General features: G+C 42.2%; 1 protein-coding gene across 2 annotated transcripts; it reads right to left on the minus strand.

Annotated features, from left to right (window-relative positions):
* Positions 1-15,231: 15,231 nt before the first annotated feature.
* Positions 15,232-24,239, minus strand: LOC109869405 (coiled-coil domain-containing protein 22-like). Of its 2 annotated transcripts, XM_020459527.2 has the most exons (15): positions 23,720-24,239; positions 23,048-23,225; positions 22,238-22,370; positions 21,932-22,038; positions 21,582-21,666; positions 21,110-21,279; positions 20,774-20,983; positions 20,482-20,673; positions 17,744-17,980; positions 17,558-17,659; positions 17,331-17,438; positions 17,102-17,197; positions 16,815-16,874; positions 16,595-16,669; positions 15,232-16,452 (listed from the first exon to the last, which is right to left on the minus strand). In XM_020459527.2, the coding sequence occupies exons 1-15, from the start codon at positions 23,767-23,769 to the stop codon at positions 16,339-16,341; spliced, it is 1,917 nt and encodes a 638-aa protein (XP_020315116.1). In that variant the 5' UTR covers positions 23,770-24,239; the 3' UTR covers positions 15,232-16,338. The 2 variants fall into 2 exon arrangements, with proteins under 2 accessions (XP_020315116.1, XP_020315117.1); XM_020459528.2 differs by lacking the exon at positions 23,048-23,225 and having other exon boundaries at positions 23,720-24,127.
* Positions 24,240-27,333: the final 3,094 nt, after the last annotated feature.

The following is a 27,333-nucleotide window of genomic DNA, read 5'->3' on the forward strand; positions in this document are numbered from 1 at the left end:
AGACCCACCTAATTTCTGTGTGTGTGTGTGTGTGTGTGTGGCGCCACACAGGTTTTACTGGTTTTACTGCTACTTCTCTCTCTGATTTGGCCCTGCCGTACATACTTACACATGTTTTTGTGTGTGTGTGCTTGTCTGTGACTGCCTTAGGGAGGAGCTCTCTCTCTCCTTTTTCCTCTGTTCCTCGTTCTTTCTGTCTCTCTGTGTGTATTCTTTGTAATGCTTTAGTTAATATGTATGTATGTTTAGATTAAGGGATTTTAGATGTCTCAGTCGTTCTCTTTACTTGTTCTTTATTTCTCTCTCTCTCTTTCTCTCTCTCTCTCGCTCATTTCTCAAATGTTCTTTCCCTCTCTGTGCTACAGCTTTCACCATGGCACAGCAACAATATTACTTTCCCAGCAGAAAGACTGGCTATTGCAGCATGGGCAAAGTGGCAAAGCCAGAGAGCAACGCCAAATAACTTGTTTACAGGCAATATACATGCATGCAAAACATAAACAAATAAAGCTCTACCGCACCTCAAACTGTGAATATTGGTGGAAAAATGTCTGCATAATATTAATATTTTATTTAACAACCCCGAAAAAGGATTATTCCCAAATCCAAACATATTTCCTTCCCTAGCACCATTCTTTAGGCCTAAATGAGGTAGAAAGGAATGCTTTGTAGTATGAAAAAGAACCTTGAGCTTTACCAGCTGCTTCAACTCTAATCCCTCTCAGAGAGCTCTCAGTTTGTGGCAGAGAAACTGAGTTTTTTTTAGGTTGGAGGCTCAGCGAGGTTTGGAGGGGGAGGGGGAAGGGGAAGGGGAAGTTGGAGATTCGAGGAGGGGAAGGAGAATGGTCTCAATGGAAAGGAGCATGAAATGTGACTGTGTGTTTTTGCATTTGTGCATGTGTGTCTGCACTACTTGGTGTGCATGTGCGTGTATGCAAGTGGGTGTGTGCGCGTGTGTGTTCGACCCTGGGTTGCTTTTGGGGAACACCGGAGATCTTTATGGCTCCTATCCCACATGGCCCTGGCTCCCGATCAAAGCACAAGGCCCATGGGCTGTACTTCACACTGGAAGAATTTCTGTTTAGCTACACGAAAGCTACCCTAAAAATATGGTTTACCTAACTAAAGTTACTTTGAAAAAGTAGTTCACTACACCCAAACCAAATTATCATAACTAAATCTGAAGTGTCATAGAATACAAATTGCGAGAACAGATCACATCACTCTGCAGTCAGATGTTAACAGGATATGTAATTTAGCCTATTACACACAAAAGCTATGTTTCAAGTTAGTATTAGGAAGGTCTGTTGTCAAAAAAGAAAGGAATTTCTTGCCTACTTCACCCATATTTTATTTCTACAAAAAAAGTAGTGTGTAGTTCCAGTAATTAGCTACACCACTACATGGCAAAAAAGTAATTAACTACTGAAAATATTACCAAGATTTGAATTTAGTTCAGCTACCACCAAGCTACTGCAAAATGTAGTTGAATTACTAGTTGAACTATACAGTTGAAGTCGGACGTTTGGCTGCAGCAAATGATTGATGTATTATCATAATTGATTATGCTAATGTTGTATTAATAGAAGGGGAAGGCCTATGAGACCCTCCCCCACTACATTTATAGGGTCCTGGACCACAGATTAGCAATAATTGCATTATAAGGTTTAATACTGTTCCACAGTTCTTTTCTAGTCTCTGCCTCTTATAAGAAACGGTCTGAGAGATGCGTGAGCCATTGCAGTCAAAACAGGGTGTCTGTGAGAAAGGGCCTCAAGGCTAAAAGAGATACATAGACACAGACCCCTGCAGGGGAGTAAAGAGATAAGAGTCAAGTCAGACACACCACTGTAAGCCACACAGGAATGGAAATTACTGCTGAGCCCTTAGAAAACACTGGACTATTGTCTCTCCTGCAAGTTTGTATAACTGTATATGCATGGGCTTGGTCTCATGAGTAGAAGGTGTTGACATAGGCAGTTACATCACTAGGGGTTGACTGCAAGCATATTAAAAAACGTTGACATTTTTTTTTTTGCAGAACTTACTCTGAAACATGCGTACTGCGTTTCCGTTGTCAACTTCTGTCTGCAATTGCATTAATAAAGGTTTGATTGATTTATTTAAAGAAGTAATTGTCTGATTGCTGATGTCACCAATAAGCAGAATGATTGACAAGGAACAAGGAACCCCAACACATTAAAACTCGTTTTTCAACCACTCCACAAATGTTTTGTTAACAAACTATAGTTTTGGCAAGTCAGTTAGGACATCTACTTTGTGCATGACCCAAGTAATTTTCCAACAATTGTTTACAGACAGATTATTTCACTTATAATTCACTGTATCACAATTCCAGTGGGTCAGAAGTTTACATACATTAAGATGACTGTGCCTTTAAACAGCTTGGAAAATTCCAGAAAATTATGTCATGGCTTTAGAAGCTTCTGATAGGCTTATTGACATAATTTGAGTCAATTGGAGGTGTACCTGTGGATGTATTTCAATGCCTACCTTCAAACTCAGTGCCTCTTTGCTTGACATCATGGGAAAATCAAAAGAAATCAGCTAAGACCTCAGAAGAAAAATTGTAGACTTCCACAAGTCTGGTTCATCCTTCGGAGAAATTTCCAAACGCCTGAAGGTACCACGTTTATCTGTACAAACAATAGTACGCAAGTCTAAACACCATGGGACCACGCAGCCATCATACCGCTCAGGAGGGAGACACGTTCTGTCTCCTAGAGATGAATGTACTTTGGTGCGAAAAGTGCAAATCAATCCCAGAACAACAGCAAAGGACCGTGTGAAGATGCTGGAGTCTATATCTATATCTACAGTAAAACAAGTCTTATATCGACATAACCTGAGAGGCCGCTCAGCAAGGAAGAAGCCACTGCTCCAAAACCGCCATAAAAAAACAGACTACGGTTTGCAACTGTACATGGAGACAAAGATTGTACTTTTTGGAGGAATGTCCTCTGGTCTGATGGAACAAAAAATAGAACTGTTTGGCCATAATGACCATCATTATGTTTGGAGGAAAAAGGGGGAGGCTTGCAAGCCGAAGAACACCATCCCAACCGTGAAGCACGGGGGTGGCAGCGTCATGTTGTGGGGGTGCTTTGCTGCAGGATGGACTGATGCACTTCACAAAATAGACGGCATCCTGAGGCAGGAACATTATGTGGATATATTGAAGCAACATCTCAAGACATCAGTTAGAGCTTGGTCGCAAATGGATCTTCCCACTGGACAATGACCCCAAGCATACTTCCAAAGTTGTGGCAAAATGGCTTAAGGACAACAAAGTCTAGGTATTCGAGGGCCACCACAAAGCCCTGACCTCAATCATATAGAAAAATTGTGGGCAGAACTGAAAAAGGGTGTGCGAGCAAGTAGGCCTACAATCCTGACTCAGTTACACCAGCTCTGTCAGGAGGAATGGCCCAAAATTCCCCCAACTTATTGTGGGAAGCTTGTGGAAGGCTACCCGAAACATTTGACCCAAGTTAAACAATTTAAAGGCAATGCTACCAAATACTATTTGAGTGTCATGTAGACTTCTGACCCACTGGGAATGTGATGAAAGAAATTAAAGCTGAAATAAATCATTCTCTCTACTATTCTGACATTTCACATTCTTAAAATAAAGTGTTGATGCTAACTGACCCAAGACAGGACATCTTTACTAGGATTAAATGTCAGGAATTGTGAAAAACTGAGTTTTAATGTATTTGGCTAAGGTGTATGTTAACCTCTGACTTCAACTGTACCATTTAGTTATTTAGGCACATGAAAGGTCACATGTTCAAGAATGCAGATGTTTTGTCTGCGGCAGTCTCTAGCTTTACTACAGCTAAAGATTATCTATGCTATGGTTGCACACACACGCACACACATACACATATTTGTGTTACTATGAATAGGGTAGAGTGTTCTTGGTCATATGCACCGCATGACTCCTAAGCTTGTGAGGTAAATGCTAGCAACAAAGCAGTGATGTCTAAAGCTCAACCACCAACCTGGTCTAAGAGAATTTCGTATTCTGTACATAAACTGAACAAAAATATGAATGCAACAAGTTTTAAAGGAGCATACAAATAGCATGCTGACTGCAGGTATGTCCACCAGAGCTGTGTCCAGGTAATTTAATGTTAATTTCTCTACCATAAACCGCCTCCAACGTCGTATTAGAGAATTTGGCAGTACGTCCAACCGGCCTCCCAACCGCGGACCATGTGTAACTATGCCAGCCAGCCCAGGACCTCCACTTCCGGCTTCTTCACCTGCGGGATCGTCTGAGACCAGCCAACCGGAAAGCTGATGAAACTGAGGAGTATTAATGTCTGTAATAAAGCCCTTTTGTGGGGAAAAACTGATTGGCTGGGCCTGGCTCCCAAGCAGGTGGGCCTATGCCCTTCCAGGCCCACCCATGGCTCCGCCCCTTCCAAGTCATGTGAAATCCATAGATTAGGGCCTAATTTATTTATTTCAATTGACTGATTTCCTTATAATAACTGTAACTCAGTAAAATCTTTGAAATTGTAGCATGTTATATTTTTGTTCAGTTTACAGTTTTACATCAACAAATAACCTTAAATTATTAACATTTTCATCTCTTATTAAAATTTAAATTTAAATAAACCAATAAAAACATTTACTCAATAAAATTGCATTGATCTTTCTCAAAAGTATTTGTATATTGTCCCATACAATAATATGTATTTTAAACGTTTTGTTACAATTTTTTTTAAAGGTTTAATTTATTTTGTCTACCCCACTGCAGTTCCCGCAGACTTTGAATACGACTGCTCTAGCCCCTTTCTATCAGCCACACTCAATTGACCCAGTCTCACTCTCATTCCTGGAAATACCCACAGAAGTCACAGAGGGAGAAATAGAGAGGTTCCACAGTTGACAGTGCATGTCAGAGCAATAACCAAGCCATGAGGTGGAAGGAATTGTCCGTAGAGCCCCTGAGACAGGATTGTGTCGAGGCACAGATCTGGGGAAGGGTTCCTAAAACATTTCTGCAGCATTGAAGGTCCCCCAAAACACAGTGGCACATTCTTAAATGGATTAAGTTTGGAACCACCAAGACTCTTCCTAGAGCTGGCCGTCCCAGGCAAACTCAGCAATCGGGAGAGAAGGGCCTTGGTCAGGGAGGTAACCAAGAGCCAGATGGTCACTCTGACAGAGCGCTAGAGTACCTCTGTGGAGATGGGAGAAACTTCCAGAAGGACAACAATCTCTGCAGCACTCCACCAATCAGGCATTTAACGTAGAATGGCCAGACGGAAGATACTCCACAGTGGGAGGCCCGCTTTGAGTTTGCCAAAAGGCACCTTAAGAATCTCAGACCAGGAGAAACCAGATTCTCTGGTCTGATGAAACCAAGATTAAACTCTTTGGCCTGAATTTCAAGCGTCACATCTGGAGGAAACCTGTTAGCATCGCTGCCAAAGGTGCATCAACAAAGTACTGAATAAAGGGTCTGAATACTTACGAAAATTTGATATTTCAAAATATTTTATAAAAACCTGTTTCTGCTTTGTCATTATGGGGTATTGTGTGTAGATTGATGAGGGAAAAAACTATTTAATCAATTTTAGAAACAAGGCTGTAACGTAACAAAATGTGGAAAAGTCAAGGGGTCTGAATACACTCCGAAGGCACTGTAAGCTATTGATATTGTTTTGTTAAGTGGCCATGTCACACGTTCGGCATTTGGAGCAATTAACAGGGTCTTCCTCTGCGCCTCATTGCATTTAAAATCAAATCAAAGTTTATTTGTCACGTGCACCGAACCTTACAGTGAAATGCTTACTTACAGGCTCTAATCAATAGTGCGGAGAGAAAAAAAGTATGTGTGTGTGTGTGTGTGTTTGTGTGCGTGTGTGTGTGCGTGCGTGTGTGTGTGTAGGTAAGTAAAGAAATAAAACAACAATAAAAAGACATCTGAAAATAAGAGTAGCAAGGTATATTCAGACACCGGTTAGTCAGGCTTATTGAGGTAGTATGTACATGTGGGTATGGTTAAAGTGATTATGCATATATGATGAACAGAGAGTAGCAGTAGCGTAAAATAGGGGTTGGGGGGTGGCACACAATGCAAATAGTCCGTGTAATCATTTGGTTACCTGTTCAGGAGTCTTATGGCTTGGGGGTAAAAACTGTTGAGAAGCCTTTTTGTCCTAGACTTGGCACTTCGGTACCGCTTGCCATGCGGTAGTAGAGAGAACAGTCTATGACTGGGGCGGCTGGGGTCTTTGACAATTTTCAGGGCCTTCCTCTGACACCGCCTGGTGTAGAGATCCTGGATGGCTGGCAGCTTAGCCCCAGTGATGCACTGGGCCGTATGCACTACCCTCTGAAGTGCCTTGCGTTCGGAGGCCGAGCAATTGCCGTACCAGGCAGTGATGCAATCGGTCAGGATGCTCTCGATGTTGCAGCTGTAGAACCTTTTGAGGCTCTCAGGACCCATGCCAAATCCTTTTAGTTTCCTGAGGGGGAATAGGCTTTGTCGTGCCCTCTTCACGACTGTCTTGGTGTGCTTGGACCATTCTAGTTTGTTGTTGATGTGGACACCAAGGAACCTGCTCCACTACAGCCCCATCGATGAGAATGGGGACGTGCTCGGTGCTTCTTTTCCTGTAGTCCACAATCATCTCCTTGGTCTTGGTTACATTGAGGGATAGGTTGTTATTCTGGCACCACCCGGACAGGTCTCTGACTTCCTCCCTATAGGCTATCTTGTTGTTGTCGGTGATCAGGCCTACCACTGTTGTGTCATCAGCAAACTTAATGATGGTGCTGGAGTCGTGCCTGGCCATGCAGTCGTGGGTGAACAGGGAGTATAGGAGGGGACTGAGCAAGCACCCCTGGGGAGCTCCAGTGTTGAGGATCAGCGTGGCAGATGTGTTGCTACCTACCCTCACCACCTGGGGGCGGCCCATCAGGAAGTCCAGGATCCAGTTGCAGAGGGAGGTGTTTAGTCCCAGGTTCCTTAGCTTAGTGATGAGCTTTGAGGGCAGGTACTATGGTGTTGAATGCTGACCTATAGTCAATGAACAGCATTCTCACATATTGGTTACAAGATCCTAGGCTTATTTACTTTTTTACAAAAACTGTTATTTTTGTTGGTAAAAGTACAGAATCAGAGCTTCGAAATGTTATGTCATACAATTTGATAAGGAAATGGGAACGCATGAAAGTTGACATACTTGTTTACACACTTTAGATAAAAATCCCTTAAGAGAATTTGTAGAGGTTTTCACACTTGCTGGAGAGCTCTTCTTTGTTTATGCCCATTCAGCATAATCCACACCCTCTTAAGCCTTAAGGCATCAGCATGCTTCAGTCCTGCTGGCTCCTAGCTGAAGTCGGCTAGGCGAACCGAACGAGAAAAAAAAGTGCCAATAGCACTGTTTGTCCCTTTTGAGATGCCATAGTCAGCACCAAGGAACTTAAACCTAGCCACACCCATCTCTTTAAGATTTCACAGGTGAACTGGCCTCTTTGAGAATGGGTCTTTTTTGTCTCCTTTGTTTAGCTAGCTTAACTAGTTAATGTTCGCTATTATTAACTATTAACACTATTATTAACTATTATCTCAGCCAATCATGGCAACCTGGAAGGATCCAATAGTTGTTTATTAGTTTACTCCAATTTGGGGAGGGGTGGTAGTTTTTTATAAATGTTTTATTGAACCTTTATTTAACTAGGCAAGTCAGTTAAGAACAAATTCTTATACAGGAAAGTATATATATTTTTTAATATATAAAAAAATATATATAATTTTTTAAAATTACAATGACCCTGAGCACACAACCAAGACAATACAGGAGTGGCTTCGGGACAAGTCTCTGAACGTTCTTGAGTGGCCCAGCAAGAGCCCGGACTTGAACCCGATTGAACAGTCAGTGTCCAGACTTCAGTTATTAGTTCAACTATTACTGTTCCCATCTGAACTTCAAAGGTGTGCAAACCAGGGCTCACTTTGGAGGGGAAGCACATTGGTTCCAGGACAATGCGGTTTGTCCAGTGCGCATTGAGTGGATTCCTCCAAGTTAAACTGCATATTGAAAAATGGCTGCAAACACATCGTTTCTAAACCCAGGGGCCTAACGTCCAGATACTTCCTGGAACGCTTCACGAAGCAGAATCCACAAGACCGAGGTTTGGGGTTTCACAAGTCAATGGGAGAAGTGAAAAATGTGCCATCAAGTTGTTACATTTTTCGAAATCTAAAGGCAAAACCTACATTTGAGCCAATGTCTTAAGCAGCTGAAACTGTAATATGCCTACTACAACCTTGTGAAAGTGTCAAACCTGAAGTGTTTTAATTTTCATCAAAAACAACTTGAAGAAATGCCTTTGATTTGAGAGCCCATGCAGAGTTCGGCGCGACATGACCATTGGGCCCGATGATGTGTTTCTGCGCATGAGTTTAGCTAGCTAAAGTCCCCTTTGTACTGCAGTTGAACTGCAAAATGATTCCAGTAAAAAAAAACGGTTGTTTTACAGCATACTGTAGCTATACTGCAGTGTTCTGCAGTTATACTGCTCTTTGACTGCAATATTTTTTCGTAAGGGTCGCCATGACATCGCCTACAAGTGTAATCAGGAATTTTTATTGGAGTAACAGTTTCAAGGGCTCTTTATTTCATCTTTGACAAAAAGGGGTATGCAAACTTGAGTTTGAAAAGTTTGAAAATGTATAAAAGAACGGCCGTCCATCTTGGACACTGTCTAGTTGTCTAGGCCTGAATGAGATCTTTAAGGTCAGGGCCCTCTGTAAGGCTCACAAAATAATTTTAGACCCAAGTCATCCCCTGTACCTGGACTTTGAACTACTCCCCTCTGGGCGCAGGTATAGGGCACCCCTCAGCAGGAAAAACAGAACGAGACAATAATTTGTGCTAAGTGTGATATCCCTCCTAAATAGCTCGGGCGAATGTTCCCATTGACTCCGTAAGGCCAGCAGGTGAATGTTCCCATTGACTCCGTAAGGCCAGCAGGTGAATGTTCCCATTGACTCCGTAAGGCCAGCAGGTGAATGTTCCCATTGACTCCGTAAGGCCAGCAGGTGAATGTTCCCATTGACTCCGTAAGGCCAGCAGGTGAATGTTCCCATTGACTCCGTAAGGCCAGCAGGTGAATGTTCCCATTGACTCCGTAAGGCCAGCAGGTGAATGTTCCCATTGACTCCGTAAGGCCAGCAGGTGAATGTTCCCATTGACTCCGTAAGGCCAGCAGGTGAATGTTCCCATTGACTCCGTAAGGCCAGCAGGCTAGTATTTTCTTCTTTTTTATTTAATGTTTTATTTATTATTTCTTACTATTATTATTTTTTATTGGTGCGTAACTGTTATGAAAGTTGTATTGTCAATTTTGTTTTGTATTTAAACACCACTTTAAATGTGTACATGACACTGCAACAAAATTTCCCCATGGGGACAATAAAGTCAGTAAGTAAGTAAGTAAGTAGTAGGTTCATTATGCACTGAGTGTACAAAACATTAGGAACACTTTCCATGACATAGACTGACCAGGTGAAAGCTGTGATCCCTTATTGATGTTACTTGTTAAATCCACTTCAATCAGTGTAGATGAAAGGGAGGAGACCGGTTAAAGAACGTTTTTTAAGCCTTGAGACAATTGCCTTTGAATGGGGTATGGTAGTAGGTGCCAGGTGCACCGGTTTGAGTATGTCAAGAACTGCAATGCTGCTGGGTTTTTCACCCTCAACTGTGTGTATCAAGAATGGTCCACCACCCAATGAACATCCAGCCAACTTGACAAAAATGTGGGAAGCATTGCAGTCAACATGGCCCAGCATCCCTGTGGAATGCTTTCGACACCTTGTAGAGTCCATGCCCGGGCAAAAGGTGGGGCAACTCAATATTAGGAAGGTGTTCCTAATGTTTTGTACACTCAGTGTATACCTTAGTGATGCGAACAGGAATAGATTATGTTGAAAACAAATGGATGCTGTCTCTAGTAGTTCATATATACCTCAGTGATCCCATTGACCTCTATACGCTTTATCAAAGATGATGGATAAATATGTTTACTTAGGCCGTTTACCATTGGAAGAAATTGTTTTGGATCTTGTGTGTAAGTGGGCGTTCCCGCTCTCGCGTGAGCATACTTTTTCTGAGTGAGCTCACGGTTCCTCCATAGTATCTGGGATGCTCACAGGAGAGAGGGAGGGAGGTCTTCTTTTTCTTTGAGATTGGGTTGGCGTATCATATCCAATTTTTAAGGTGCATACACCACCACCTACTCTACTGGAGTGTGAGGCCAGTCACGGCCTACATAAATGTAATTATCTTCATTAGTCCTGTTCCTCTAAGAAAGTGAAATAAATCCCTAGACATCACTTCCTTCCCCCCACTACACCACCCAAACACCAACCCCGTCCAGCCTCTCTAACCCTTTCACACAATCTCTCCCTATCTACATCATACAGTTCACAAAATATCAACATATGCTCTACCGTTTCCTCCACTAAACAGTCATCACACAGACCTGTTTCATGTCTCCCTATCATCCACAACATAGCATTCAAACCTGTGTGTCCAAACTGTAGTCTACTCCACACAACTTCCTCTATCCTACAGCTAAACTCGCATTAACATCTGCTAACCATGTGTATGTGACCAATACAATTTGATTTGATTTGATCATGTCCCATACTGTTTTTGAATGGGATTCAAGAATATATCGTCAAATTCATGAAAACGGGGTCATTTAAAATATTCTGGATTAATTTACTTTTACCTGATGTCTTTCTTTCTTTTTTTTACTGCATTTTGTTTTTCGTAATCGAAAACCTTTATAAAAGGCATTGGGTAAAAGTTAATTAATCGACAAATATGAATATAATTTCACATATATCTTAAATGACCAAGTTTTCACTCATTTGATTATATAATTTTGAATCCCATTCAAAAACAGTATGGGACATGATCCAGGAAGTATGAAGGACTTTCATAGTGTATAATATAGCCTTGCTAAGCCAGCATCTCCTCATGTCTTTTTCTACACATATTTTCAAAAAAGTCCAACTTTACAGCAGTCCTCATGGATTAAATATTTATCAAATCTGGGTTATATCTTATTTTCCCCAGTGACAAGATACACATTGTAATTTAATGTTTGTAGGCCCTTCTAGTGAAAATTACATCCGGAAATCAGTCATGTCCAGCAATGCCATGTGTAATATTGTAACTGCATGACTATGTTTAACTGTGTTGTTGTCTGTTCACACTGCTAGGCTTTATCTTGGCCAGGTCGCAGTTGTAAATGAGAACTTGTTCTCAACTAGCCTACCTGGTTAAATAAAGGTGAAATAAAATCAATAAAAAAAACTACAGTTTGTAACGCATTATCAATTTATATACAAATATTGAAAATATATTCATAGATGCAATTCAATATAGAAGATACAGTATATTATTGAAAATAACATAGCACGATGTTTCCAAGAGACGTACATGATCACAGTTATTTTCACTGGCTATGTGTGGATATACTGATTGATAACTGGTTGCTAATGGATATTTGTACCTGATGCAAATGTCTCAAAAATAATAACTGTTTTAGAAGCCTTGTTTACACTTTGCGGTAACATGCAAGTTTTGTGATCTGATCAATATGACCCAATCACTATTTGTCTGTCACGTCCACACATTGTATTAAAATGTGTCTGTGTTTACACAGGAAGCCTAATTCTGATCCTTTGCACAATTATTGGTGAAGAAAGAGTTAGGCTGCCTGTGTAAACAGCCTACTTGTGTCTGCATTGTGACCAGATTAGCTGGTGCCTCCCTGTGTGCAAATTGTTTGACAGATATCGGGTGTGTTTGAGTGATAAGGCTAAAGCAACCGACTATAGACGAAAGTCAAGGAGTGAAGTCGGGGTAGGTGCATCTGCAACCAATGATGTATATGAACCATGGATTGCTAATGCTATGTATTGGCCATTGAGAGGTTTTGAGGCCACTGGTCGGCCATATTGGCACTCCCCAGCAGAAGCAGGCCGCCATAGGAATAAATGGAATTCTACAGTATTTCAATTAATTGTTCCAATGACATAATTACATGTATTTAGGTATTTTTTTTGTTTTCGTAAGGACAGTAACATTAGCAATCTCTAAAAAGCATACTTTAAGGAAAATGTTTATATATATATATTATTTGTTCTATCTTTAGCTCACATAATAATATTTTAAAAGTGTGTATTAAGGTGTCTGTAATAGAATAAGTGTGGGAAATGTAGACATTAATATATGCATTTTTATAGCTTCCAAAATATTTTTTTACAACGGTCATCTAGTGTATATATAAATCATTGATCTGCGACAGCTGAGTCAGACACAAATGTCGTTTTGCAACGGCAAGGCTCAGATCAACATGGCAGTGTTGCCATTGGCTGGTTTCGAGAGCAGCAAATCCATGATGCATTGTGGGTAAATGGTGACTGACTGATCAAGAAATAATAATGAGTAGTTATTTATGATGCAAGGTGATGCAAATTTGTAGAGCAGTCAGTCGCATGCACTGTTGATCTAGCCCATTGTTTGTAAAAGGGTTACTTTATGTCGAAATAAACCTTTATGTCGAAACAAACTGAAATCATATTATGTGTGTACAAATTGTACAATCAATTAGTGAGAGCCTCAAATATCACATTTCTATGTATATTTCCACTGTACAAATAAGTCAGGACAAATTGGTTCCTTTTCCAGTCATGTCTTTGGTCGCGTTCGTGTGGTTCAAACAAAAACACCTTAATGATTGGTTGACAATAGTCTCTCACAGTGCAAGCGATGGCCGCAGGATGAAGTTGTTGAAGAGCAACTGCAGAAACCTGCAGTCAAAACTAAATGACCTTTGATCACATGATTTTTGTAAAGTTCATGCAGTTGACATGCAGGCGCAAAAGTCGGACAACTTTGATCCCCAGAATGCAACACACTTTGAAGGGGTGGAAAAAAAGAGATCCACTCGAACGCAACCCCGCATTAACGCAAACTGCTATGGCAGAACATTGATGAGTGAAGTCGGGGGAGGTGTATCTGCAACAGCCGAAAGTCGGAAAATGTTATGGTGTACCTACAGCAAGGCTCTGTCCAACATGGCAGTGTTGCCATTGTTTATTTAAAAAAATTCTATGGAATGTTAAAATAAACATGTAAATATGTGTACATTGTACTATCAACTGGTGAGAGAGAGTCTCGAAATATCACATTCATTTGTACATATCCACTGTAGACATGAATCTCAGCAAAGTTTCACGCATGTCTTTTGTCCCGTTCGCTTGGGTCAGAAGCAGCAGCAGGGACTTGAAGGCGATTTCATAGTTTTTGTAAAGTTCATGCAGTCGACAAGTCGGACCATTTTTATCCCCATAATGCAACACACTTTGAAAGTGAAATGGTAAAATGTATCACATTTATCCACTCAAACACGCCCATTCATTCAATTAATAATTTGAATGCATTTTTTAAAGACAATTGCTGCGGTCATAAGTAAATGGTGCTCAGTGTCAATGGGCTTGTTCAACATTGCAGCCGACTGTCATTTCTACACTTAACAAAAATATTAACACAAGTGTTGGTCCCATGTTTCATGACCAGAAATAAAATATCCCAGAAATGTTCCACACTCACATTTCTCTAAAATGTTGTGCACAAATTTGTTTACATCCCTGTTAGTGAGCATTTCTCATTTGCTAATATAATCCATCCACCTGACAGTTGTGGCATATCAATAAGCTGTTTAAACAGCATGATCATTACACACCTTGTGCTTGGGACAATAAAAGGCCATTCTAAAATGTGAGGTTTTGTCACACAACACAATGCCACAGATGTCTCAAGTTTTGAAGGAGCGTGCAATTGGCATGCTGACTGCAGGAATGTCCACCAGAGCTGTTTCCAGATAATTGAATGTTAATTTCTCTACCAATAGCTGCATCCAACGTCATTTTAGAGAATTTAGCAGTACTTCCAACCGGCCTCACAGCCGCGGACCACAAGTAACCACACCTGTCCAAGACCTCCACATCCGGCTTCTTCACTTGGAGGATCGTCTGAGACCAGCCACTGGGAAAGCTGATGAAACTGGGTTTTGACAACTGAAGAATTTCTGCACTGTCAGAGTCTCAGGGAAGCTTATCTGCATGCTTGTTGTTGTCTCCAGGGTCTTGAACAGACTTCAGTGGGAAAATGCTCATCTTCGATGGTCACTGGTAAGCTGGAGAAGTGTGCTCTTCACAGATGAATCTCAATTTCAACTGTAATAGATGGCAGAGAGCATAGCATATATTGCTTTATGTGGGAGAGCGGTTTGCTGATGCCAACGTTGTGAAGTGCCCCATGGTGGTGGTGGGGTTATGGTATGGGCAGGCATAAGCTACGGACAATGAACACAATCACATTTTATCGATGGCAATTTGAATGCAGAGATACTGTGATGAGATCCTGAGGCCTGTTGTGCCATTTATCTGCCGCCATCACCTCATGTTTCAGCATAATTCAGAGTCCCATGTCACAAGGACCTGTACACAATTCCTGGAAGCTGTAAATGTCCCAGTAACTCCATGGCCTACATACTCAACAGACATGTCACACATAGAGCATGTTTGGGATGCTCTGACTTGACACGTACAATAGCATGTTCCAGTTCCCGCCAATATTCAGCAACTTCACACAGGCATTGAAGAGTTGGACAACATTCCACAGGCCACAATCAACAGCCTGATCAACTCCATGCGAAGGACATGTGTCACACTGCATGAGGCAAATGGTGGTCACACCAGATACGAACTGGTTTTCTGATCCATGCCCCTACCTTTTTTAAAGAGGCATCTGTGACCAACAGAGGCATATTTGTATTCCCAGTCATGTGAAATTCATAGATCAGGGCCTAATGACTACATTGTAATTGACTGATTCTTATATTACATTTTGAAATTGTTGCATTAACATTTTCATTGTGTACAAATCACCTTACGTCACAAATAACTCATTATTTGTAGATCAGACCGTCACAATTTACCCATGACACATAACGGTTTTGTTGCACAAGAACAAGGCCAGTGACTTTAGAGGCCAGTATAAGGATAATTCAAAGTTTGACCATCCAGATCTGTTTACACTTGATTAATATCCAGACACCACACATACCTGACTACCTCTGGAGTTGGTCAGGAAGATCTGATAACAATGAGATCATGTGTCTTTAATAGTCTACACCAGTCTAAATGTGGGCAGTCAAGAATGTTGACAAGATTAGAACAAAGGGGGCATGTTGGCACCAGGTATAAACAGGGGTTGAGAGACAGTTCAACAGGCATCCCCTCCAGGATCAAGCAAAAAAAAAAAAAAAAAAAAAGGACAGCATACGAACAACACTAAGGACCTTTCAGCATTTCAAATAAAATAAACATGAAAGAAAGCAACAGCACAGTACTTCATTAACTTGTTCATTTTCTGCTATGACAAACATTTTGTATTGTTTTTATACAAGTTTCACATGATTCATTACATCAATCAATGTGGTTTGTTACCTAATCTAGACCATTTCAGGAGATCAGTGCTCAAAAGGTGAGGCCATTTACTTTGCACCAAGGCTCCCTAATCCAAATAACACTGAGCCAATGAGACAGACAAAAGCAGCATTTGATTTCAAGGCATGAGAATGAACTAGAATGGACAAACCTAGTAATCTCCAAATCGACTCCAGTTAAGACAAAATATGGCATGAATGGGGTCTTAGGCCGTACCTAACCACTGCATTGTTCTGGGGAACGAGAGCCAACATGAAGAAATTCACCTGAATTGCAGTGAATTTCAAAGTAGATCATTAAGACATTCACTTGATTGATTTATCAGAACTACTGCAATTTTGAAGAACTACTACAAATTTATAATAAAGGTCAGCATCATTTTCCTAACTTATTTTTTGATTGGGTGGAATCAATATGGAACCAGTGTATGGACACCAGGGATGCAAGGCCAGTATAATTCATCGCTGTGTTGTTACACATCACACTTCTTTATCCAGCATGGTTTTTGGGTAAGCCAAAGTTTGTGCATTAAAAATGGTACAAAAATCTATCTCCCCTTCCCCATATGCTGTCAGTGCTCCCAGAAGGCAATGCAACAAGACAGTGGACAAAAGACAGCGTTGAAAGTCTTGAGACCAGATGGAGTGTACTTTCTTGGTTCCACACACACACACAGTCTCGAGGGCATGCTACCAGTCAGTTTGACCAGCAGACACATCAGGTGGCCACTACGGTGCAGCATGGGGAGGGTCACGTCAGGCCTCTCTGATCTTGGCAGCCAGAGAAGAGTTCTCCTGGCGAATGGCTTTGTAGTCCTCGAGGATCTTCTCCAGGTTGCTTACAGTCTTCTTACCATTTTCAGTTTCAATCTATGGAGAGAAGGAAACTTAAATGTTTGCTCTACCAAGTCAGCCCTATATCACTGTGTCAATAAAATGACAAACTGACTCATGTGGTAAAGTAGCAGTACAAGTTAGTGGTTTGGAATAAAAGAAAGAGGGCCATATATACCTGCTCTTCCAGGTCTCTGATCTCTCTCATGATTGTGCCTGTGTCCTCAATAGTTTGGATCAACTGAGTGCAGTTCTATACCAAGGAAGATAATGAAGTCACACAACTAAGCAATGTATAGGCACCTAAAATTACCACAGAGCACCAGACCAAAGGATATGCGGTATGTCTTGCTCTTCAATTTCTAAGAAAATGTTATATTCTGCAAACAAGCTCTTACCTCATGCAAGGCTGCCAGGTACTTGTAGGATTTGCGGACAGATTCGTCTTTCTTCGCATCCTACATAGTATTAGGAAAAGTATTGATTAGGCAAGAAGGAACATCATTGGTGTGCTTTCCTGAAATTGTCAAACTGTGGTATAGAACAATTGAAATGAAAGGCATGAGCAAACTGACAGCATGGTTCCTTGGTAGCAAGTTGAGCATTATCAGGTGATCTAGAAGGGATTTCTTTGACCTATAATTGCAAAAAGTAGATGCATGAGTTATCTTGCTAGGTGCTCTACCTTGAAGACCAGCTCATCAGTCACAGCGAACGTTCGGTCCAGTTTTCCAGTCAGATTGTTAATCTCCTTCTGCAGCTCCTTAGTGTCAGACAGAATCTACAGACCGAGAGGCGGACACACAAATACCATACTTGAAATCACACTACTCAGATTCAAATTGAGTTTTTAATTCCTTTGTTTTTGAGGAGATACTCAGAACTGCATTGTTGAGGTGTCTCAAATAGTGTACCTTTGTAATGTCTTCCTTCTGTTTCCTGATATTGCCAACGATCTCCAGGATCCTCGCAGTGTATGCTGAGCGGGAGACATCTTTGGGGAGATTCTCAAACTCTGTTATCTGAAAGAGATGTCAGATTCCCCAAAATTGTGTCTGACGTACAATGCATGGACTGGAACCCAAATAAACACAGTGTAGAAGTAACTCATCCCAAATACATTTAAAATTTGTTCTAATACCAGTTGTTTATACAGTGCCTCCTTCTTCTTGGACTCCTCCGCAGACTGATGGATTTTGTTGTGAAGCTCTTTGATTTCAGATAGCTTTCTGGAGGACTCAATCTACAAAAAAGAATGGAAGTTGAAAGAAGAATCTCTCGTACAGTCAAACACACATGTGGTGATATCTAAGGAGATGAACGCTACCTCTTGGTTGCTGCAGAGCTCCTTGAGCCTGCGGTGCTCATCGATGAGCGGAGCTCTGCGTTTCTCCCACTGCGCAGCAAGGTTGACCACTCGCTTGGCACTTCCCTCCACCAGGGCCTGCAGCTTGGCCAGGTTGTTCTCTGCGTCCGGCATCAGGTCAATGGTCTGCTTCTTCACCCGCACGGTGTCCTCCTTCTCCGCCTTGCTCAGCTCTTTCTGCTTCAGCTCATCCGACACCTGCACACAGACAGGAGACAAGTTAGTCTTGCAGGGTGACTACATCTTACATGTCACAGTTCATTTGACTGTGGTAACTCTGGTTGGAGGTAGGGATGGGGGTATGTAATCATTTCACTATTCGAATAGCATCATGAATTTGTTGGCTATCCGGATATAGGAAATGCACGTCTTTTTTTACTTAAGTTAACCTGAGCACTGCTGCGCGATGGAGAGAAGCTGGCCCTCCATTGCTGCAGCTGAGGAGGGGGCGGAGTATGTGAAGGAGCAGACGGAGAGAGAGACACCAAGGCAACTCAGCTACAGCCAAGACTAGCTAACTTGTTGCAGCCACAATGTTATTTATCGTCACATACAGTGCCTTGCGAAAGTATTCGGCCCCCTTGAACTTTGCAACCTTTTGCCACATTTCAGGCTTCAAACAAAGATATAAAACTGTTTTTTTTGTGAAGAGTCAACAACAAGTGGGACACAATCATGAAGTGGAAGGACATTTATTGGATATTTCAAACTTTTTTAACAAATCAAAAACTGAAAAATTGGGCGTGCAAAATTATTCAGCCCCTTTACTTTCAGTGCAGCAAACTCTCTCCAGAAGTTCAGTGAGGATCTCTGAATGATCCAATGTTGACCTAAATGACTAATGATGATAAATACAATCCACTTGTGAGTAATCAAGTCTCCGTATAAATGCACCTGCACTGTGATAGTCTCAGAGGTCCGTTAAAAGCGCAGAGAGCATCATGAAGAACAAGGAACACACCAGGCAGGTCCGAGATACTGTTGTGAAGAAGTTTAAAGCCGGATTTGGATACAAAAAGATTTCCCAAGCTTTAAACATCCCAAGGAGCACTGTGCAAGCGATAATATTGAAATGGAAGGAGTATCAGACCACTGCAACTCTACCAAGTCCTGGCCGTCCCTCTAAACTTTCAGCTCATACAAGGAGAAGACTGATCAGAGATGCAGCCAAGAGGCCCATGATCACTCTGGATGAACTGCAGAGATCTACAGCTGAGGTGGGAGACTCTGTCCATAGGACAACAATCAGTCGTATATTGCACAAATCTGGCCTTTATGGAAGAGTGGCAAGAAGAAAGCCATTTCTGAAAGATATCCATAAAAAGTGTTGTTTAAAGTTTGCCACAAGCCACCTGGGAGACACACCAAACATGTGGAAGAAGGTGCTCTGGTCAGATGAAACCAAAATTGAACTTTTTGTCAACAATGCAAAATGTTATGTTTGGAGTAAAAGCAACACAGCTCATCACCCTGAACACACCATCCCCACTGTCAAACATGGTGGTGGCAGCATCATGGTTTGGGCCTGCTTTTCTTCAGCAGGGACAGGGAAGATGGTTAAAATTGATGGGAAGATGGATGGAGCCAAATACAGGACCATTCTGGAAGAAAACCTGATGGAGTCTGCAAAAGACCTGAGACTGGGACGGAGATTTGTCTTCCAACAAGACAATGATCCAAAACAGAAAGCAAAATCTACAATGGAATGGTTCAAAAATAAACATATCCAGGTGTTAGAATGGCCAAGTCAAAGTCCAGACCTGAATCCAATCGAGAATCTGTAGAAAGAACTGAAAACTGCTGTTCACAAATGCTCTCCATCCAACCTCACTGAGTTCGAGCTGTTTTGCCAGGAGGAAGGGGAAAAAATGTCAGTCTCTCGATGTGCAAAACTGATATAAATATATATATGTAATCGCAGCAAAAGGTGGCGCTACAAAGTATTAACTTAAGGGGGCTGAATAATTTTGCACGCCCAATTTTTCAGTTTTTGATTTGTTAAAAAAGTTTGAAATATCCAATAAATGTTGTTCCACTTCATGATTGTGTCCCACTTGTTGTTGATTCTTCTCAAAAAAATACAATTTTATATATTTTTGTTTGAAGCCTGAAATGTGGCAAAAGGTCGCAAAGTTCAAGGGGGCCGAATACTTTCGCAAGGCACTGTATAACAGTGCCCGTCTTCACTGTAAAAGCCTAGAGAAGCAAGTTAGCTAGATAAAACAACTGCCTACATGTTGGTTGCTCATTGTTGCCTAGTCCTCATTTTGCTAACTATTCATTACATAATTTTATTTGATCTTGCATTGCATTAGTGAACTCGCTCTTTCTCCACATTGTCACTTTGATTGGCCAACAAACAACAAGCTACACATGTGAAGGCTACCGGTCAACTACCAGTCTTTTTATGGGGTGCAGATCCTAAAAAATACATAAAAAAATACAAACACTTTTCATGTTTAAATGTCATGGTATATCCTTTCATCTAACAATGCAATATGGAAATTTTAATGAAACTTTGAAAAATACTTTTCAGTGTTAAAATAGGGCTATAATTCCCCCCCTGCAAAAAACAAAGCACACAAGTAATCCAAAATACAAATGTCAGATTGGATATTCGAATAACCACGCACATCCCTAGTCTGAGGTCTACACAAATACAGAGTTTATCTGTTTTAAATCAGAGAGGTTCCAGTTACCTGAACTATGGATACGGTGAGCTGCCTCATGTCTCCGCCCACCTCCTCTAGGCTGAGGGAGAGCTGCTGTAGCTGCCGCTGCAGGGAGACCAGCTCCTCCTGCTGTCGGGCCTGCAGTTCCTCCTCCGACTGATGCGAGCTGGGAAGGGAGCTGGCCGCTGCTGCCATCTGCTGGGAGGCTTTCGCAGGCTCCTGACACACACACACTAGATTCAGATTGGCAATGAAAGGGGGAACATTTGTAGATGTTGCTCAATGTCGTCGGGGGAGGCTTTGTTAACTCTTCAATCACCTGTGTGAAAGTGAATTTCTCAGTGTGAGTGAAGCGGGTGCCCTTGGCGAGGATGTCACCAAAGGAGGAGCCCCCGAAGGACTGAAGTAGCTCTGTGAGAGCAGAGCCCGACCTGTGGGCACCGAGGGTGTCCGAGTGAGACTGGGCCGCAGTGCGCAGCTGCTCTTCGATCCGCTTCTGCAGACGGGCACGCTTCCTGGAGCGATATTCCTGGGTGGCCACGAGAGGAAAAGTGGAGATCAGAGATTAAAACACTGCAATGAACACAAAATTATTATTCTGTGCTCAAATTGAAATTGTCCAGAATCTTGAAAACCTATCCCTTTAAGAGTGTACCTCAGGGGTGAGGCGGGAAAGGAGGCCTTGGCTGTTCCACTCATTGTCCCACTCCTGGGCGGCACTAAGCTCCCCTGCATGCAGCTCCAGCAGGGAGGCCGGAACTGAGGCATGCTGCGACGGCTGTGCAGTCACAGGTGGAAGAAATTCCCTGTGGTAGTCCTTTTCCTCTGGAGACGGGGTGAAAAGAATGACATGGTACACTGGGATTTAACTTTCACCACAGGTTCTTATTTCATTGGCAAAGAATATCTTGTACCGCATGCTAATATATATATATATATATATATATATATATATATATATATATATATATATATATATATATATATATATATATATATATATATATATATATATATATATATATATAGGCTACTAATTCAGAACCCTACATAATTGGAAGAATTTGATTACAGAATGATATGCAATGAGAGTAAGTACAGAGGGCCCTGTGTATTCTGGGGTTTACCTTTCAATGGCTTTTTCCCAGGCACTTTGAGGCAGTGCAGTAAACTAAGGGGCTGAGAGTGGAAACTGTGGGACGGTCCTGGGTTCTAAAAAATTATGAAATGTTAAGTGAGAACACATACATTAAGTGGGAACACTTGACAAAGACATTAAAATAGAAAGTTTGTATAGTGCAACATTTTGGTTTATTAAAAAACAGGATAAACTTGACATTGCATTATTGCCTCACTACTTTCACTGACCAGCCCTGAAATGAGTGATCTAGGAAACCAACAGTTATTTGTCAGTGTTTCTTAACTTTAGCTGCCATGTCATTAATGATTTGTGATATTGCCAGCAGGACATAGCTACCTGTGTTTTACATAGGAGGGGTAGTCTGCAAGATGGAGGGAGCCAAGGCAAGGCCAGCTGAGCTTTGATCTGGGCAGCTATCAATTTCTGGAGGAGGACCGATTTACCTGTTATGGGGTACAATGAATGCGAGACAAATAAATACTTATAGATGAAGTAATTGTCATTTTGAGAGATTCAAACATTCAATGTATTTTTATTGATCAGATTATAAAGCAAAAAAAATGACCAATGTATAACGGGATTGCTAAAGTTAATGGTATTCAATAAATGACAAGAAGTACAATAGTGGGACTGTGTCTATACCTGCTGGTTGGTCCAAGGCCTCAGCACTTTCTCTGGGCAGCTTCTCCACCAGGAACATGAGCAGGGAGCGGATCTCTGGCTCATTGCTGTAAAGAAAGGTCTGGTAGCCAATCTCTCCCTTGTAGCCAAGGTCCTGCATAGAAACACGTCAACCTGGTTATGGAGTCTGCTCATACACATGACATTGACCTTTGTGTCACATACCTCACCCAGTCTAGAGGATGAGGATCATTAAGCATGAAAATGGAATCAGTCCACAACATTGTGTATGAAGACCATTACGAACATGTGGAATGATGGAGCCTTCTTCACAAAATGAGCAAACCAAATGTATTCACACTTGGGAGATTCTAAATCTTGTAATAAAACTACATTTCAGAAGATCACTTCAATGAAGTTATGCAAGCAAATGGACTATTCAATAAAGCCAATCGAGTGAGGAAATAAAAATAGTTCAAAGCAGTGCTCAACGAGATGGAATGGCATTAGGATATGACATGACTTCAAATTGTCGCAGGCGGTCAAATTGGTTGCTGAATTACTTATTTTCAGACAGTTGGGACCATTAATAACTGAGCTTGACGTAATGAAATTCAATTGATTTGAGAGTATAAAAAGACCCTGGACTGAGTGTCATGCAAAGGGGGTATAGGTCATATGGCTACTGTACATCAAGTCGTGCATGGTTATTATTTTAGATCCAACAACATCTTAATCTTCTTCATTTGATCAACATAGTATTGTGGGGAGAGAGTCACGAGCCTCACTTCGCAACAGGAGGGGGAGCACTATCCCTTTTCGACCGCTCACCTGACAGGCCTGTGCCAGGCTCATGCCCACTCGAAAGCGGGCAGACATGCCGGGGGGTAAGGAGTGGGACAGGCTGCTCCCCAGGGCCGGGTCGATCACTCGCAGACATTTCACTACCGCCTCCACTATGAGCTCACTGGAGAAGCGCTTCACACTCTGAACATCCTCCCCCACGTCCCTTTGCAAACACACAGAGCATGAGATGCAGGTGCACGGGGTTAACTTCTCATGTGTGTCTCACACCTCGCTAGTCATGTAATCAGGAAGTTACTATTTTAAACGACATTGAAAATGTGTACCGTTAGCGTAGCTAACTTGACCGATATGGAAGAATTCTGGTCATTACAGTAGCTCAAAGATTTGCAGTGTTCAAATCAAAAGAACCAGCTGTTAGAACACACTTGTACAAGTGTGAATGAATGCAATTTAGCGAACTTCGCTAGCTCTCTGCACTTCACTTCCCAAGGAAAACATCAGCTGAGATAATGGCTGATGAGTAATTGAATGAAGATAGACCTGGTTGTCAGTCACTAAATCAAAGAAGAGAGCTACGTATCTAGAGGTAGCGAGCTATCCACAACTCAATAGACACAAACAAGCAACAGTAGCAAGCCAGATGGCAACGTTCGCTAACTAGAAACAAAATGTTAATAATGTTGGCTAACTACTTACGTGCCGGTCTGTCTAAGGGAGTGAATTAAAATCTTATCAACTTCCTCCATCACTGTAAGAAGATGAAGTGCCTTGCAATTCCTTTAGCAAAAATCCCCCGAAATTCCAATCATTAGGCTTCAATATGCTTATTTTGGCTAGCTAGATAACGTTAGCGGTCTCACAGGCGGGTCCATTCAAAAACAACAAGCTAGCTCGCCTGTTTTTAGCTGGGGAACTAGCTTACGTTGTCACTTCTCAACGCATGAACAAGAGGCACGACAGTAGCTATTCCAGCAACATTTCCACTTAACACGTTTTTGTGCTCCCTTAAATGTCTTACAAATAGCTTTTTATCGTATCAGAGATAGCTCGCTGACAAATTAGTGAAAGCTAAAATGTTGCATCTATAAACACATTAAGTCACGTGGGAGGAGGATATGATAGCAGTGTTCTATGGGATGCTGAGTTTCAACATTCTTCAGCAGTGTTGTAAAAAAACTGGAGAGTTGGGAAAGTTAAACTATGATTCCCAGCAACCCCCCACTTCTGGAGTCGCATGACTGGGTACTGCGTCGAGGAAGAGGCGAAGCGAAAGGATTTGTGCCACGTTCATGTACTAGTCAGAACTAGGAAACTCGGAAATGTCTGACTTGCCAACTGGTAAACGCGGCACGGTATAACTACAACCATTTAGCAATTCGGACATTTCCGAGTTTCCTAGCTCCGACTAGCATTGGAATGCGACATTACTCCACCCCAAATCTGTCCACACAAGATAAGCAGGTCACGTGGCCATGTTCTGTGTGGAGGTCAACAATGATTAATGTCCATTGGGGTGGGGTTGGGGATAGGCAGTGTGTACCCAATGGTAGTACCACCCTCTTCAGTGCCTTGCTGTAACATGCTGTGATGCAGCCCGATACGAGTGTGAATGTATATTCTCCCTCAAGCCATACCACAACGGCTGTCAAGGATCTACACTGGACTTTGTGCAAACTGGAAACCACATATCCTGAAGCCGCATTTATTGTAGCTGGGGATTTTAACAAAGCAAATTTGAGGAAAACCCTAGCGAAGTTCTATCCACACATTGACTGCTGTAGTACTCGCACTAAACACTCGACCACTGCACTCCAACTACCGGCATGCCTACAAGGCCCTCCCCCACCCTCCCTTTGACAAATCAGATCATGACTCCATTTTGCTCATCCCCTTTATTTATTTTTTATTTAACTAGGTAAGTTAGTTGAATGAAGGTTACTTTTTAAAATAACAAATTCTTATTTACAATGACAGCCTACATGGCCAAACTGACAACCCTGGGCCATTTGTGCACCGCCCTATGGGACTCCCAATCATGGCTGGTTGTGATACAGCCTGGATCCCTTCCTATAGGAAGAAGCTCAAACAGGAAGTACCCGTGCTAAGGACTATTCAACGCTGGTCTGACCAATCGGAATCCACGCATCAAGATTGTTTTGATCATGCAGACTGGGATATGTTCCGGGTATCCTTAGAGAATAATATCAACGTATATGCTGATTCGGTGAGTGAGTTTATAAGGAGGTATATAGGAGATGCTATACCCACTGTGACTATTAAAACCTACCCTAACCAGAAACCATGGATAGATGGCAGAATTCCCGCAAAATTGAAAATGCGAACCACCGCATAGCCGAATAGAAACAGTGTAGTTATTCCCTCCGCGAGGCATTCAAACAAGCAAAATGTGAGTATAGAGACAAAGTGGAGTAGCAGTTCAACGTCTCAGTCTGTTGTCCCCACATGCTTCAAGATGACCACTATTGTTCCTGTACCCAAGAATGCAAAGGTATCTGAACTAAATGACTATCGCCCCATAGCACTCACTTCTGTCATCATGAAGTGCTTTCAGAGACAAGTCAAGGATCATATCACCTCCACCTTACCTGCCACCCTAGACCCACTTCAGTTTGCATACTGCCCCAGCAGGTCCACAGACGATGCATTCTCCATCACATTGCACACTGTCCTATCCCATCTGGACAAGAGGATGTGAAAATGATGTTCATTGACTACAGCTCAGCATTCAACACCATAGTACCCTCAAAGCTCATCATTAAGCTTGAGGCCCTGGGTCTCAACCCCGCTCTGTGCAATTGGGTCCTGGACTTCCTGATGGACTTCCCCCAGGTGGTGAAGGTAGGAAACAATATCTCCACTTCGCTGATCCTCAACACTGGGGCCCCACAAGGGTGCGTGCTCAGCCCCCTCCTGTACTCCCTGTTTACACATGACTGAGTGGCCATGTACGCCTCCAACTCAATCATTAAGTTTGCAGACAACACAACAGCCTACAGGGAGGAGGTGAGGGCTCTTGGAGTGTGGTGTCAGGAAAATAACCTCTCACTCAACATGAACAAAACAAAGGAGATGATTGTGAAACAGCAAAGGTAGCACCCCCCTATCCACATCGACGGGACAGCAGTGGAGAAGGTGGAAAGTTTTAAGTTCTTGCGTACATACAACTGACAAACTGAAATGGTCCACCCACACATACAGTGTGGAGAAGAAGACGCAGCAGTGCCTCTTCAACCTCAGGAGGCTGAAGAAATTTGGCTTGTCACCTAAACCCTCACAAACCTTTACAGACTCACAATTGAGAGCATCCTTTCGGGCTGTATCACCGCCTGGTATGGCAACTGCACCTCCCACAACCGCAGGGCTCTCCAGAGGGTTGTGCGGTCTGCACAACATATCACCGAGGACAAACTACCTGCCCTCCAGGACACCTACAGCACCCAATGTCACAGGAAGGCCAAAAAGATCATGAAGGACAACAACCACCTGAGCTACTGCCTGTTCACCCCGTTACCACCCAGAAGGCGAGGTCAGTACAGGTGCATCAAAGCTGAGACAGAGAGACTGAAAAACAGCTTCTATCTCAAGGCCATCAGACTGTTAAACAGCCATCACTAGCACAGAGAGGCTGCTGCCTACATACAGACTTGTAGAATCATTGGCCACTTTAATAATGCCACTTTAATCATGTTTACATATCTTGCATTACTCATCTCATGTATATATTGTATTCTACACTATCTATTGCAACTTGGCCTCTGCCGCTCTGTCATTGCTCATCTATATATTTATATATTCTTATTCCATTCCTTTATTTAGATTTGTGTGTATTAGGTATCTGTTGTGGAGTTTTTAGATATTACTTGTTAGATATTGCTGCACTGTCAGAACTAGAAGCACAAGCATTTTGCTACACTCGCAATAACATCTGCTAACCATGTGTATGGGACCAATTTGATTTGATTTAGTTAATCCCTCCATAAGGCAATCAGACAGGCAAAACGTCAGTACAGCGACAAAGTAAGGTCACAATTCAACGGCTCAGAAACGATACGTATGTGGCAGGGTCAACAGACAATCACGGATTACAAAGGGAAAACCAGCCACGTCGCCCGGACACCGACGTCTTGCTCCCAGACAAGCTAAACACATTCGCACGCTTTGAGAATAACACAGTTCCACCGAAGCGGCCCGTTCCCAAGAACTGCTCTGTGGCCGACTTGAGTAAGATATTTAAACGTGTTAACCCTCGCAAGGCTGCCAACCCAGACGGCATCCCTAGCCACGTCCTC

Source organism: Oncorhynchus kisutch, linkage group LG24 (assembly GCF_002021735.2).
Source record: "Oncorhynchus kisutch isolate 150728-3 linkage group LG24, Okis_V2, whole genome shotgun sequence".
Taxonomy (NCBI): Eukaryota; Metazoa; Chordata; class Actinopteri; order Salmoniformes; family Salmonidae; genus Oncorhynchus; species Oncorhynchus kisutch.